The 14,359-nt window shown below is 34.7% G+C and overlaps 1 protein-coding gene across 1 annotated transcript in view; it reads right to left on the bottom strand.

Moving 5' to 3' along the window:
- Positions 1-3,354: 3,354 nt before the first annotated feature.
- Positions 3,355-14,359, bottom strand: part of SMAD2 (SMAD family member 2) — a 95,227-nt gene continuing 84,222 nt past the window's right edge. Inside the window, exons 8-12 of the mRNA XM_060029011.1 lie at positions 11,898-11,951; positions 10,494-10,706; positions 7,591-7,728; positions 7,263-7,407; positions 3,355-3,974 (exon numbers count right to left, since the gene is read on the bottom strand). Coding sequence (XP_059884994.1) covers positions 3,851-3,974; positions 7,263-7,407; positions 7,591-7,728; positions 10,494-10,706; positions 11,898-11,951 — 674 coding nt within the window. The 3' untranslated portion in view covers positions 3,355-3,850. The remainder of the gene's footprint in view (positions 3,975-7,262; positions 7,408-7,590; positions 7,729-10,493; positions 10,707-11,897; positions 11,952-14,359) is intronic.

Consider the following 14,359-nt stretch of genomic DNA (forward strand, 5'->3'; position numbering starts at 1 on the left):
TGCTAAGTACAGTGAGGATTGTCTTGCGTTACATTACTTCCCACCATCAACCAGACCAGGAGGGCACTGATTATTGAGTAAATGCTCGAAGTATTTAGTTATTTAAAAAAAAGAAAGATGTTAAAGGTATATTTGGACAATTTTTGGAAGAGGTAGAGAAACCAACTGGGTATATATACTCTTTTATTTGATTTCAACTAGCAAGAGACTAGACTGATTGTTTTTCAAGTTCAAAATCTTAGTCTTGATGAAACTGACAATAAAGGCACAAATAAAGTGAAATTATCAATAAAATAATTTTAACAAAGGAGAATATCTGGCAATGTTTAAAGGACAGATGAACCAAGCAAAACTAGATATGATGTGAGGTTTAAAAAAACCCCAGATATTAACAATTTGCAAATATATACTTAGAATACAGAATAAGAGTAAGAATACAGAGTAAGAATATATAGCTTTCAAGAAAAATTAGGCAGATTTTCTTCTGGCAAAGTGACAGGTCCTGAGAGAGAAAGTAACCCCACACGACTAAGATGGCTTGAGAGTCAGTACCAAATCCCAGTTATCTTTTTATTACTCAACATCTATCACACTGGGTAGGTAAAGCACAGGCATCAATAAGTGTTTATTGAACGAATGTATATCATAATGTACAACTAGCACACTAACTGGTATAGTTCAAATCTAGTCAGGAAAGTCAAACTTTTTTTTAAGCAGTAAAACTTTTTTAAGAAAGAAATCATTCTATTGGAGTTCCTACGTGGAACTCCAACACAGAATAAAAATGAAGCTGCCACTGGCCAGGCCAAAGTCAGTGGGAATGTCACCAGCCTCCAATTCCCTAAACCAGCCCTAAGGTGTATGTAATCCACTGTGAAAACCACCATTCATCTTAGAAATGTGACAGAAAGCATGATCATTCAGTTCTCATGTTGTTAAACTGAGGAAATTACCAGCACTGTATGGAAGAAATTCTAAATGATGTTGCTAATCTAAATAAAGACAAAATTCTACAGAGAGATCTTATCACTTAGAAGAATGAAAACAAACCCTATAAAAGGAAAAAACAATTGGCAAAAATTAGGCCACAGTGGCCAAAACAGAATGCAAAACCAGCATCGCATTAAAAAGCAAGGAAGACCACTGAACACACTCATACAAATGTAACCACCACCACCACAAAGTCAACTGCTTGACAGGTCTAACCGCTGAATACATGGGCGCTTCCAAAGAGGTGAGTCCCAGTTTCATACTGTACAGAAGAATGCCACCAGAACTGTAGAGATGTGACCCACTACTGAAATGCTACAGGTGGCACTGCTCTGCTTAACATATCAATGCAAGAGCAACTGCCAGGATGTTCTATCACTTTCAACCAGACAAAGAACAGTGTTCCCTAACATCACTACAGGTCCTCTAGTAAGCAAACACTTCCAAAGGGCAGAGCCTCCACATTTCCAACAGGTCTGACTGTGGTAATACCTGGGACATTTACTCTATCCACAGGATGGGCTGCAGAAGTAATCATTTCGGACAGCAGGACATCTGGAAGCAAGCAGCCAGTCACTACAATGGTGAAAATCTGCCCAAGGCAGAACTGAAGAAAGGGTTGTTCAATTAAATGGTATTGACCTGGTGTAAACTTTTTACAGGAAGGATTTGAGGAAGAGGAAATATTAGTGAGAATGACACATGAAGCAATCTATCACAAAGTAAGGCCACCTTCAACTATTATAAACTGTAGAACCAATCTGATCCTCAAGTTTGGACCTGTGTAGAGGTTTTTGTATAAAGCACAAACACCTAGTAAATTATGAGTTTCCTTTAAAATAAGCCTTTGCATTTGATGCCATTTTCTTTGCCAAGAATGCCTATTTTTCTCTCCACAAGGCTTGCTCCTTTCTCACCGAAGTGTTAGCTCAAGCATCACTACCTTTCAGAAGCATTCCCCCTGCTATGCTTTATCACAGTACCCTGTTTTATCTCCTTCATAGACAAATAAGCTAATTAAGCATTATAGAAACTGCTGTCTCAGCAAAGGCAAGGGCCTTATCTGTCTTGTTCACCTTTACCCAAAGGCTAAGAAAGTTCCTGGCACACATAACAGGTGAACAATAAATATTTGTTGAATGAATAAAAAATTACTATACCAAGTTTACATAAACACATACATGCATACACAAATATAGAAAAATGGGGAATATCTAATAGAAAACAACCAATGCTGAAAGTATTGAAAATAACACCTGTAGATAAAGGTGAATATGGTTTCAAAAAACAAGTACCAAAGATAATCTGTCTTTAAAAATATGAAAACTTACTAGAAGGGGACCAGGAGTGGTTACTTTCCATTTCTACTGAGATGCAAACAAGAAATGTTTAAACTGCAACGAGTTAACAATAAACATAAGGATTATCTGCTGCAGGGTGGATTCCAACAGAGTTTCCGACATCTCCTGTCACTGTAGAGCAAAATGCATGGTTGGTTCTAACAGTCACCACATATTCAGGATTAGTTAAGAACAGCTCAGAGTGTAGGTAATTATAAGCTAAAAAACTTGCTAAACTGCTTCTCCCCCAAATTTTAAAATTCAGAATTCATAATTATGTAAAATAACATAGACTGTATAAATTTAATACAACATACCTTAAAAACAGATGGCCTTTACCTGCTGATCATACCTCAGCGTTACTTTTCTAGGTATTCTGCTGAAGCAATTACATTTACAAAAGGTCCATTCCATAATACAATCTGGTAACTAAATCAAATGAAACTCAACTCAAAGAGCACTAGGTTTGCTACTGAAATATTTTAAAATACCTTTTTAAAGAGTGTTTATCTCTATAGATTGAATTTTTAAAAAGGATAAATATATTGAAATAATTGTAGCATATCCCTGAAAATAATTATACTGCCACCTGTGCATTTTTTATGAGGTGTAAAGATAAATCAAAAGACTGCTGGGTTACACAAGTCTATTATCATCTGCTGAAACTGAAATCTGGTGTAAGACAAAGGGACTTACTCCATATGATTTGTTACCACACCCCAGAATTAACTGGTGCTGGCGGTATCAGTGCAACCATTATTGGTGATGGATGTCACGCTACACTGTTTTGGTATCAGGACAAAAGTGGAAATGGAGGAGAGGTCTGGAAAAATTTCCGTAAGGTTTTAGCAATAAGTAAACAAACACAAAAAGAATGAATATTTAAGACCCACTGAACACATTAAGGTCAAGGATTTCAAAAGTTAATCCACTTTTCTTCCCCCAAGAGTTTATTTTTGGTAAAAGGCAGAAAAATTAGTTTTTCTACAAGGGAAATCTGCTTCTAAATGATAATTTGAAAATCTTGATATATATTATATATTAAAAAAGACACACAAAAATAACGAAGAAGTGGGAATAACAGATTAGGTACTGTAACTTTATAAAGGCTTGCCTAAATCAAGAAGCAGCACACACACACCTAATTTATGCAAACTAAAAATGTATATAAACAGCACAATACTGTGATACTGGATCATGATACATTACCTGTACACATAACTACTACTGTTATTAATAAACCTTTGGGACACTCAGTTTTATGCCCAACAAGACATCAGTAAGTCTTTAAAATCTTCTCTTCCTCCTTTATGGGAGGGTATTTCTAGACACTAATTTTCCCATCTAATATTCAAACATAGGAAACCGATTCCACAAGGTGCTTTAATTGATGAGACCTCAAGTGCTGTTTTCTCTTGAATTTTTGGATAGTAAACAGTCCACGGGGACCACACACAAATACTATGACAGAAGAGTTGGTACATTAAGTCTTTTGATGGGACTTGACTGGTGACAAAGCTTTATGACATGCTTGAGCAACGCACTGAAGGGGATCCCATCTGAGTTAATACTTTGTCCAACCACTGTAGAGGTCCATTCAGATGAAGTTCAATCCAGCAAGGAGTGCTTGTTACTGTCTGCCTTCTGTTAAAAGAATGCAAGAAAATAATTATGAAATTAAAAGAATAACATGGCTATGGAAGAATTTAGATAAATCAAAAGGTTGTATCAATATATACTAAAACCTAGATTCTTTTCTGACAGAGTATCAAGTTTGCATATCTACTATTTTAAAAACTGTTTAATCCTCAAAGTACTTATGTGACTTTTTTTCTTTTAAAGAGAAAAAAACCACTGTTTTCCCCTCAAATTAAAATTAGTAGAGTAACCTTATATTTACCGTCCAAAATGGGACACCTTTAAGAGAGAATGTAGTCACTATAAATAATCACTGCCAGGGCAAGAGACGTAAACCAGCACTGTCCCAAGCAAACCAGAATATATAAAGTCACCCTACTTATTAATCATCCACAGCATAGAAGATACTCAAATAGCAAATGAAGTCCAAATGGAATAGGATTCAAATTTAAAGTATAGCAAAACAAAAGAGAATTCTGACCCAAGCTTATCACAGAACGTTAAGAGTTGGGGTTCAACTTTCCCTGACAAAGCCAACAACCAACATCCCTTTTAGCAAAATCATGCAGGCTTTTACTAAGAAGCACCTTTAGTACTTCAAACAAAATGAGCTACCCTCTGGGAATCGCAAATTGTTCAATGACATCCTGTCACTTCCACATACTGATTTTAGTTCTTATTTATTATATACAATAAGTCAGTAAGTCTGCTTGCTTCTTCGACATGACAGCCCTTCAAACATGAGAAAAGGCCATTATCAACTCTTCACCTCCATGTGACACATGCTTAATATGATTTAAAACTGTATTTCAAAGGATGTGGTTTTCTGTAGCAGATGGTGTCAGTGCCCCACTATACTCTTCAGATTTTCAGTGTTCTAGTCTAGCCAATTTCCAATTGTAGGCATCTGCATTTCTGTGCCTGAGAACTTCTCTGCTCCGTCCACATATATAGCAGATCAGAAGTGCCAGGAAATTAACATCCCCAGGAATAGACCTCAAGCAATGACACAGGAATTGGCATTTAAAGGTCCAGTTTCCCTTCCCTCTGGGTGGGATAATTCTGTGTGTTCTTTACTGTTTTCCAAAGTTTTCCTAAGGGAACAGCTCTAGTGACCCACCCACTAGAGTAGATGGGTTAAGAATGGTACTGGCTGCCTTTCCTCCCTACCTCTCTTCCCTACTTCCTCCTTCCTGACCAGTGCTCCCTCCATTTCCTGAATAAACTTCTTGCATGCAAACCCTTGTCTCAGGGTCTGAGACACACATTATGTGTCCCCCAACTGTTTATTCGTTTCAGTACTAATTCACTTAACTGAGACATATTTCTCAATTAACTATGAATTCTTTACACATCTATGTTTCCTGCTTACTACATGTCCTGATTTTTACGCTAAGCAATCAAGCTGGCAGTAAAGAAACTAAAAGATAGTTTTAGAAATCCAACCATTAGATCTATCTCCTCCGCACCAGTGTCATTAAGGATAAAAGGTTCCACAGTTCACAGATACATAGGTATTTGATTTATTTTGATCTGTAAATGTTAAAGGAAACTACTTTATTATCCAAAGTAGATGTACCTGACTCCATTATCCATGAAAACATACTGTATATTACTGCTTCTCATATAGATTTTAAATTAGCTCTGGGTTAAAGAACAGCAGAGTCCACAGTGAATGAAGGGCAGTATCTCTCTCTACCAATCAAAACTGGTCTTAACAGGAGACCCACAGATATACATGGAATTCTCCCTGACCTATGCAATTCATATCTAATTCCACTGAATTTCTACCATGTTCTTCAACATTATGATCTTTTGAAGAGAAAAAAAAAATGTCTGACCTAATAAACTGGTATCAGATGGTACTATCTGAATCTAATTTTAATATCAACTATCAATCTAATTTAATATCAATAAAATCTAATTTTATTAACAATTTGATAATTTTTTATCAAAGGGAAAAAAAACCTCAGCATTCTTTAAAGTTATCACATCTCAAAGCGGAAATGATTAAAACAAAAGAGAGCTACAGCAAAGTCAAAAAGTGAATTCTTCTACTAACATAACTTGGACAAAATAGTGACAAGTCTTCATTCTAGAATATACATACATAACACATATATTTATAAAAGTATTCAAACCAGTAGATCTCAAATCTCACCATCACAAAAGTCATACACCTCACAAAACTTAATACAGGGAATCAAGTTCAAATGAAATGAAATAAATTCTGAAGAAGGGCCCAAACTGCTGAATGAAACAGGAGTACTATTACCATTCTATATGAATATCTTCTTAAGCAGACATTCAGACAGTAAGCAATGTGAACTGAAGAAAGACTAAGTATTTCACTTATACTTTCATTCTTTAATATGCTGATGAAGTATTCCCTGTCTTTGCTGTGGAATCCAATCAACTGTTTAATTTATCAATAGCGTAATCTATCTTACCCCTTGATGACAGATTAGCTTTGGTAAAACTCAATTACATAACTGCTACTTACTATCCTTAGAGAAGAGGTTAAGAGTCAAGCAGAGCTTTCCTCAAGTCCCGTCTCTACCACTTAGAATGTGTCCTTGGGCAAACTATCAAATCTTTTCTAAGCCTATTTCCAAATAAATATTAGTCTGGACCATTTTTTACCTTAGAAAGATTGCAACCTTATAAAGAAAGGATAAAGACAGCAACAGTAATTCTTAGCCATGTTGAAAGGCGTGAGATACTGCACCTAAAACACAGCACAGTGCCTGGCACCTAACAAGTACTCCCTTCTATTACTGAATGAAGTTCCACCTTTTAACCTTATACTGAAGTTGTCTCAACTTATTTGTCCAGCCTTATTCTTCTTTACTTTCTATACTCCAGTCAAACTGAACTGTACTCTACTGCCAGGATCATCACTTCCCACCCCACAAACCTGTGACTACCGAAATCCTAGGCATCTTTCAGAACCCAGACCCTGTGTCATCACTACCTCCCCCAGCCCCAGCGAAACATCTCTCCTTCCATGAACTGACATAACCCTTCCAATATGCCATTTATGGTATTTAACACTCTGCATTCTATTACAGTACCCGTCCATACACGTTTTAATTCTTTGTTCCATAATGCCAGCACAGGAATTTGCAACAGTTTTGAATCCAGAGGCCTCCAACTTTCTTTTGTTATTTTACATAAAGATCTGCTGACTCTATAAACCTCAAGGAAAATAAATACACATGAACTTCAGAAGATACAAAGAAAGAAAAAAGAATTACGTTGTGGAAATTTAAGAACCGAATATGTATTTCATACCGGTATTCTGCTCCCCACCCTTTCACAAAACTCATTCTTATGGTGCACATTCTAGTTAGCTGATACACGGCTTCAAAACCCTGATTAACAGACTGAGCCAGAAGAGCAGCAAATTCCTGGTTGTTGAAGATCTTCAGGTTACAGCCTACGATTGAGAAAAAGATTTAAAAATTATGTAAAAAGAATATTACTATTAGAAAATCATTTTAAAAGGGCTACAGATTTTAGAATATGAGCATGCAAATCATCTCCTGATTCCTAAAAGTAATAGCAAAGAAAAACTCAGCAAGTTGATACAATAGGTTTATTTACATTGTTGTATCCATACCTGGTGGAATTTTACACACTGTTGCAGGGTGCCAGCCGTATCTCTGATTACAATTGGGGCTCTGCACAAAGATTGCACTATCACTTAGGCACTCAGCAAAAACTTCTCCACCTATGTAATATAAGCGCACTCCTCTTCCTAAAACAAAATATATATGGAATCAGTTTTACAACATTTACTATTTCAGCATGACTTTCAAAGAGTCTTCTCAGAGGATAGTAAAATGACATAAAGTATTTTGATGACTTTTTCCATAGCTATGCTTTTTTGAAATCTAACTTTGAAACATACCACTGTACATTTTTCCAAGTACTTTTTAAAAATGATTTGATTGATTTGTAAAGATAATACGTGCTTATCAAAAATACTTCAGCAACGCAGAAAAGTGAATGGATAGCAAAATAAAGAATTTTATACAAATTACAGTTATTTCTAAATAAATAAAAGAATTCATTTGAAGGAATTAACTAATGTCTGGATTAATATGCCTTCATTATAATAAACAGTATTTCTTTAAAGAGCCCACTATGGTTAAGAAAAAAGGTAATAAAAATTATCAAGAGATCAGAGTCATCTGCCCCTTTTATAACTATATATATTATGGGGGCAACTAGGTCCCTATTTATATAAGCAGAATTAGATAAGAAAAAATTATATTGGGAGATTTTAATATACCTTTCAGAATTTGACAGATCAAATATATACATAAAATATGAGCAGATCAAATATACATAAAATATTAGCAATATAAGGATTAAAGAAAAAATTGTGAAAAGCAGAATTCTAAGATAGCACTTAAGATTCTCACCCCGGTGTATTTATCTTCTCAATTATTCAATCAAACACTAATCTACATACTGCTTAAAGGGATTTTTCAGATGTAATTAAGTTCTCAAATCAACTGACCATAAGAAACTAAGACTACCTTTGGTGGGCCTGACTTAATCAGGTGACAGCCCTTAAAAGGGACTGGGCTGGCCCTGGTGAAAGTGATTCAAAGTGTGAGCAACAGGAATTCAACACAACAGAGTCTTCACTGCTGACTGTGAAGATGGAGGGGGCCACGCAGGTGGCCTCTAGTTGCTGATAGCAGCCTCTAGCTTACAGTCTGCAGGAAATGAGGATCTCAGCACCACAACTTCAAGGAAGTGAACTCTGCAATAATCACCTGTGAGCTTGGAAAAGGACCTCAAGCTTCAGATGAGAACACAGCCCAGCTGACCCTTTGATTTCCCTTTGTGAGACCCTGAGGAGACTCCTAACCCACAAAAACTGCGACACAGTAAATTTGTGTGGTTTTAGGCTGGTAAATGTGTGGTAATATGTTACGCAGCAAAGAAAATTAATAAAAACCAACAAGCCAGATTTACTACATAAATATGGAACCTGGTGCCCAGTTCTCTTAATGACTACAGAATACTTATATAAAAAATAAAGTTGTTCACTTGACCATTAGGAAAACATTAAGTCCAAAAAGTAGAGATTTTTCAGGCTATAGTTTCTGATCAAAAGCACCCAATAAACTAGAAATCAAAAGTAAAAAAAGATAATCCAATAATTACAACACTCTAAAATTTTGTACAGAAGTAAATAAGGTAGGGTAAACCTTTTGTTAAATGTTTATGCAGAGCCCTAATTAGAACATGGAAAAATCAGAACTGTTTTACTGAAAAGAGGGCAGATATTCAGAGGCCTTCCTCACCTATAAGATACCTGAGTACCTTAGGAAGATGATATAAAATATACACATCAAGCAAGATTTGAGAAATTCCACATGGAGCCAACTAACAGACCTCTGAAGTCACTAGCACTTTGCAATATCACATTGACTCTTTAGTGATCAGCATTATTTCTCATAGGAGGTGATGGTTAATTAAATGAACAGAAGCAAATTATTATCAAAAGAAGTTACTTTAAGGTGATGAGAACTATGTTAGTTATTTTTGTGGCGCTCAAACTATTTTTTACCTCATTGTCAAAAAACTACTGACGACCCAAAGAGTTGTTGTTTATGTGGATTACATCTATGCAAACTTACCATATTATGTGTGAAAACTGAGATTCAAAAAAATTAATTCATTTGAAAATCAAAATAATAAACCCACTACATATTAACATAAACAAGTTTGTGAAAAATAACTATTTTGCAAACCAAAGAAAAAATTAGTGAGAAGAGTAGCAATGTTTTATATTTTTGCAAATATCCTTAATGTCTGGCTTAAGAGAAGACAGTAGAATTCTCATCAGAGTCTATGTTTAATTCCTTGTAAAATCGTAAGCCTTGTAAGCCTCTGCAATACTTCACTGTACAGTCAAGAGAGAACAAGAGTGAAAATGGCAAACAGCATCTTAGTACCACTGTGAAAATTGTTTTTACCTCACCAACTTGCTGAAAGGGTGCCTGGGATTACCACATTTTGAGATTCTATGAATTATTTTTGAACAAATTAAATGGTCGTTCTTGTTTTAGATATCCTGCATCAGATTAACAGTGTGCAGATCTGACATATGAATTCACTGAAAGGGGGAAAAAACTAGGAGATGTAAACAAACTGAAAATAAAACTCATGATTTGTTAAAATTACATCCCTAAAATCTGAACATGACAATTTTATGACTGGTAGAGGCTCAGCAGAGTAAAGTTATTTTAACACGCATTTATTGAAGGACTTCCCAGTATCGAGGGTGCCAAATTAACAGAAGCTCAAGATAAAAGTTCACAGACAGAAGGATCACCAGGATCTACTAAAAGCTGTGAAGCTGTGCACTTCAACATGACTGCCCTTAAGGTGGGAGAGAGAAGGCAGGCTTTTTTGCACACAATCTCTTGATGTGGTAAACCACATAATGCTCACATGATGAGTATATGGCACTGGATTTTCACATAAGGGAAAAAAACATACCTATATGTCTTCTTGTCATTTCTACTGTAGCATTTCTGTTGACGTTAGAGAGTAAACCTAGGCAGAACCTCTCTGAATTTGATGGATCTGTGAAGCCGTCTACGGTGAGTGAGGGCTGTGATGCATGGAAGGTCTCTCCAACCCTCTGGTTTAATTCGTAATACGCTATTGAACACCAAAATGCAGGTTCTGAGTAAGTAACAGGCTGCAAATCTGGGGCAGAAAAAACAAACACATAAAAGAAATGTGTGTGAATAATTCAAGCCACCTCAAGCCAAGAATAGACTGAATATCATCACCTTTACATGTTCTATGCCAGCCTACACTGGCAACAGCCCAGGAAACAGACTTAACATCTACATCACGAACTCCAGATTCCAAAGAGCACTCCAGATTTTCAATTTCTCAAATATCCCCTATCTCATTAAGTCATTCTAATCTTCAAACAGCTTTCTTAGACTTTATGGTGGATCATTTATTCTAACAGTAGTTTTACCCTGCTTGTGCCACAGTCAATTTGCATTATAAAGTTAATTTTGGGTAGGACAGAGTAGAACAAAGCTGAAGCAAAGATTAATGAGTCAAAAGCCACAGGGGAAAAAAAGATGTCATGATAGGATACAAAATACAACATATTTTTGACATTTGTCTATTTTAACATGAGATTCTCACTGAGTTACCCTAGTTACAAAAATAGAAAACCCAAATATACACAAGAAACAGAAAGTAATAAAACATACAAAAAAAAAAAGAAAACATACAGTATGCAAGTGGAAACAGAATATAAATCAAAAGAATCTACATATTTCATGGGAAAATGAGGATCACATGTATTTAAGTGCTGTCATTTTGATTAAAATGCATCATAAGCAATATCATGGGAAAAAAATGACAATTTTGTAGAACAAATTCCAATGTGTAGAAACTGAAAAGAAATTGTGAAATAGTGAGGTAAAATGAAGACCAAGAATAAACTACAGATCGTATACACACATATATACATAGGTATTAGCTATCACATATATATATCATCTCCCATACTACATGTACATGTGAGTGATATATGTCTATATATATTTATACACACATCTCATATGAATAATTGCTATTATAAAATACATCAGAAACTAAATATATACATAAAAATCTAGCCATATAAGAACATTTTTCATGAATATGATTTCCATGAATAAAAAGGTTATTAACTTCTTGTATGTGCCAGGAGAAAAGAGTTTTAGTAATATTGAGGCACATTATCAGTATCATTTTTAGAAAGCACTAAGTTGAACAATCATTTGATTATTCGCTGGGATCTCTTTCTCATATATATGGAAAATAATTACCAGAAAGGACATTTAATTAAAAAGGTATAAAAACAGTAGGGGAAAAGTATTTGCAACTTACCCAAACTATGATTAACAGGGGAAAGAGTAGTAGGAGATAGTTCTGCTGGAGATCCTGAAACAAAAGATTCAATTTTAAACCAGCTGTAAAAGTATTTCCATAAGTTCTAACCAAATAAATAATAAAACTGATTGTATCTGGTTGTAATGGTCACAGATGATACACAGATAATTTACATACCAAGGATTCAAAATATACAACTGCTTAATGGAAGTTTAATTTTGGAAGCTTCAATAGATAAAAGATACAAAAAAGTCCTGGCTTCAAGCTACCCTCTTCCAAAGGCATCCAATGTTGCCAGTTCTTTGTGTACCTTTCCAGAAATATTCTTCAAACCATATAATATATTGTGTTCTGTGCCTCCTGCTTTTTATGTACAAATGGTAACACAGTTCTGAACTTTGCTTTTATATTACTTATTCTATCAGAGATGTTGATATGTTTCCCTTTTACTTATGTATCTATTTATCCATCCATCCATCCATTCATCTATTAGCTGCATAACATTACATTATGGAATATTATGATCCCATATTGATGGATATTCAGGTTATCTTCAATCTTTTGCTTTAAGAACCAAGATTCCAATAACTAATCTCGCACACTATGCACATTCTCAATTGTATCTTAAGGGTAGGCTCTAAAAGAGAAACTGCCAAATCAAAGGGTTGTCCATCTGTAATTTGATAAATTTTGCCAAAATTGTCATCTATAGAGGTTGTACCAGTTTACATTCCCAGCAACAACATAAATAGGGGAGGCTCATGTGCTATTGTTGATAAGTAAGAACAAGGTCTTAACAAGTATAGTTTTAATTTGTATCTCTCTTATAAATGACACTGAGCAGTTGAATACTTGTTTATATTTTATTTCCTTCCTGTGAATAGTCTGTTCTTTTCTTTTGCTCAATTTTCTATCGTGGTGTTGATCACTTTTCTCACTGATTTACAGAAGGCTCTTTATTGTTTTAGTGATATTAGTCCTTTCATGGTATGGGATGTAAATATTTGGTCATCTGGCTTATGATTCTTCATCCCAATTTTGACTAAGCAGTATTAAAAAAAACTTTTATGTGATATAATTTACCAATCATTTTGGGGTATGTCACATTTTGATAAAACAGTGGTGATACCAGAAATTCTTGGCTTACTCTTAACTTTAAGGAACTACTTCTAGTATTTGCCCATTAAGTATGATGCTGGCTGTGAGGATGAGAGACAGAAAATTCTTTATTTAGGAATTCTGAATCAATAATCGTATGCAATACTGGTCTGCAGATTTATGTTGCAAGCACAAATGTTACGCTGTCTCATAAAGACAAGCTAGAAGATTTAAGTCTTTTCTATGCTCTGTAACAGTTTATTTAAACTACTTAGCATTGGAATAACACATTCTTTAATATTTCAGTAGAATTCCCATGTGAAATTCTTTGCAGTTAAAAATTTTCTAGGGTTTATTCTAAGACACTTCTCTATTGCTTCTATGAAGGTTGACTGTTCAGGCAGCTCTATTTCCTGGAGTCAGTTTCAGTAAATTATATTTATTAGAAAAGTATTCATTTCTTCCAGTTTTAGGTAAACTTGCTAAAATCTAATCAAGAAAATAAGGGAGGAGGGGGCACAAACACATAAAATAAGAAAAAGAAGGAAGAACCACAGACACAAGAAAAACAGTGACTGAGATTACTTCACTCAATTTCATGCAACTAAATTTTAAAACATATTTGTTATAAACTGTTGTTAAATAATATTATAATTGTAGGAAAAATTTTGTTTTCTTATCATTATTCTCTACATATTTTGAAAATGTTACCCAAAAAAGCATGACTTACAGCCCCCAAGCTTTAAAAATATAGCAATGGCATAGATGTAGAATAAGGTCAGATGCCCCCTGTGGACCTCTCCCCTCTCCACACTATAACCATGACCTAAAATACCAGGCAACACAGGTGAAACAGCAATTTCCACATAAACAAATGAATCAAAAATAAAGAACAGGTGATAATGATTTTTGAGAAGACAGAACAGCCTTCCATAACAAAGTTCTTATGTTCTTTTTTTATTCTTCAGTTTGAAAAATCTGTTGGCAAGTCACAACAGGTACAGCTATGAAAGGTCAAAATATATTTAGAACAATGAACTAAAACTCACTGCTGTTTCCTGAAGCTGAGATAAAATAAACAAAGCCACTATTAGAAATGGAGGAAACTGCCCAATTTTTCATCTTTTAACTGTTTACTCCCTCTATTAAATACTTATAAGAAGTGACTAGTAGAGTCACAGTTCATTAATTTAGACTAAGAGGAGTCCAGTCAGATGTGATAAAAGTTAGAACTATATATTATGAAAAGGAAAGTCGATTAAAATCATATATAAAATTTTTAGAAGTTAAATTAAGCTAAAAATTTATTAGCTAACAGAAGTTTTTAGAAACTTTTTTCTTAAACAGAGCCAGGTTAAATG

This window comes from Delphinus delphis, chromosome 13, assembly GCF_949987515.2.
Source record: "Delphinus delphis chromosome 13, mDelDel1.2, whole genome shotgun sequence".
NCBI lineage: Eukaryota > Metazoa > Chordata > Mammalia > Artiodactyla > Delphinidae > Delphinus > Delphinus delphis.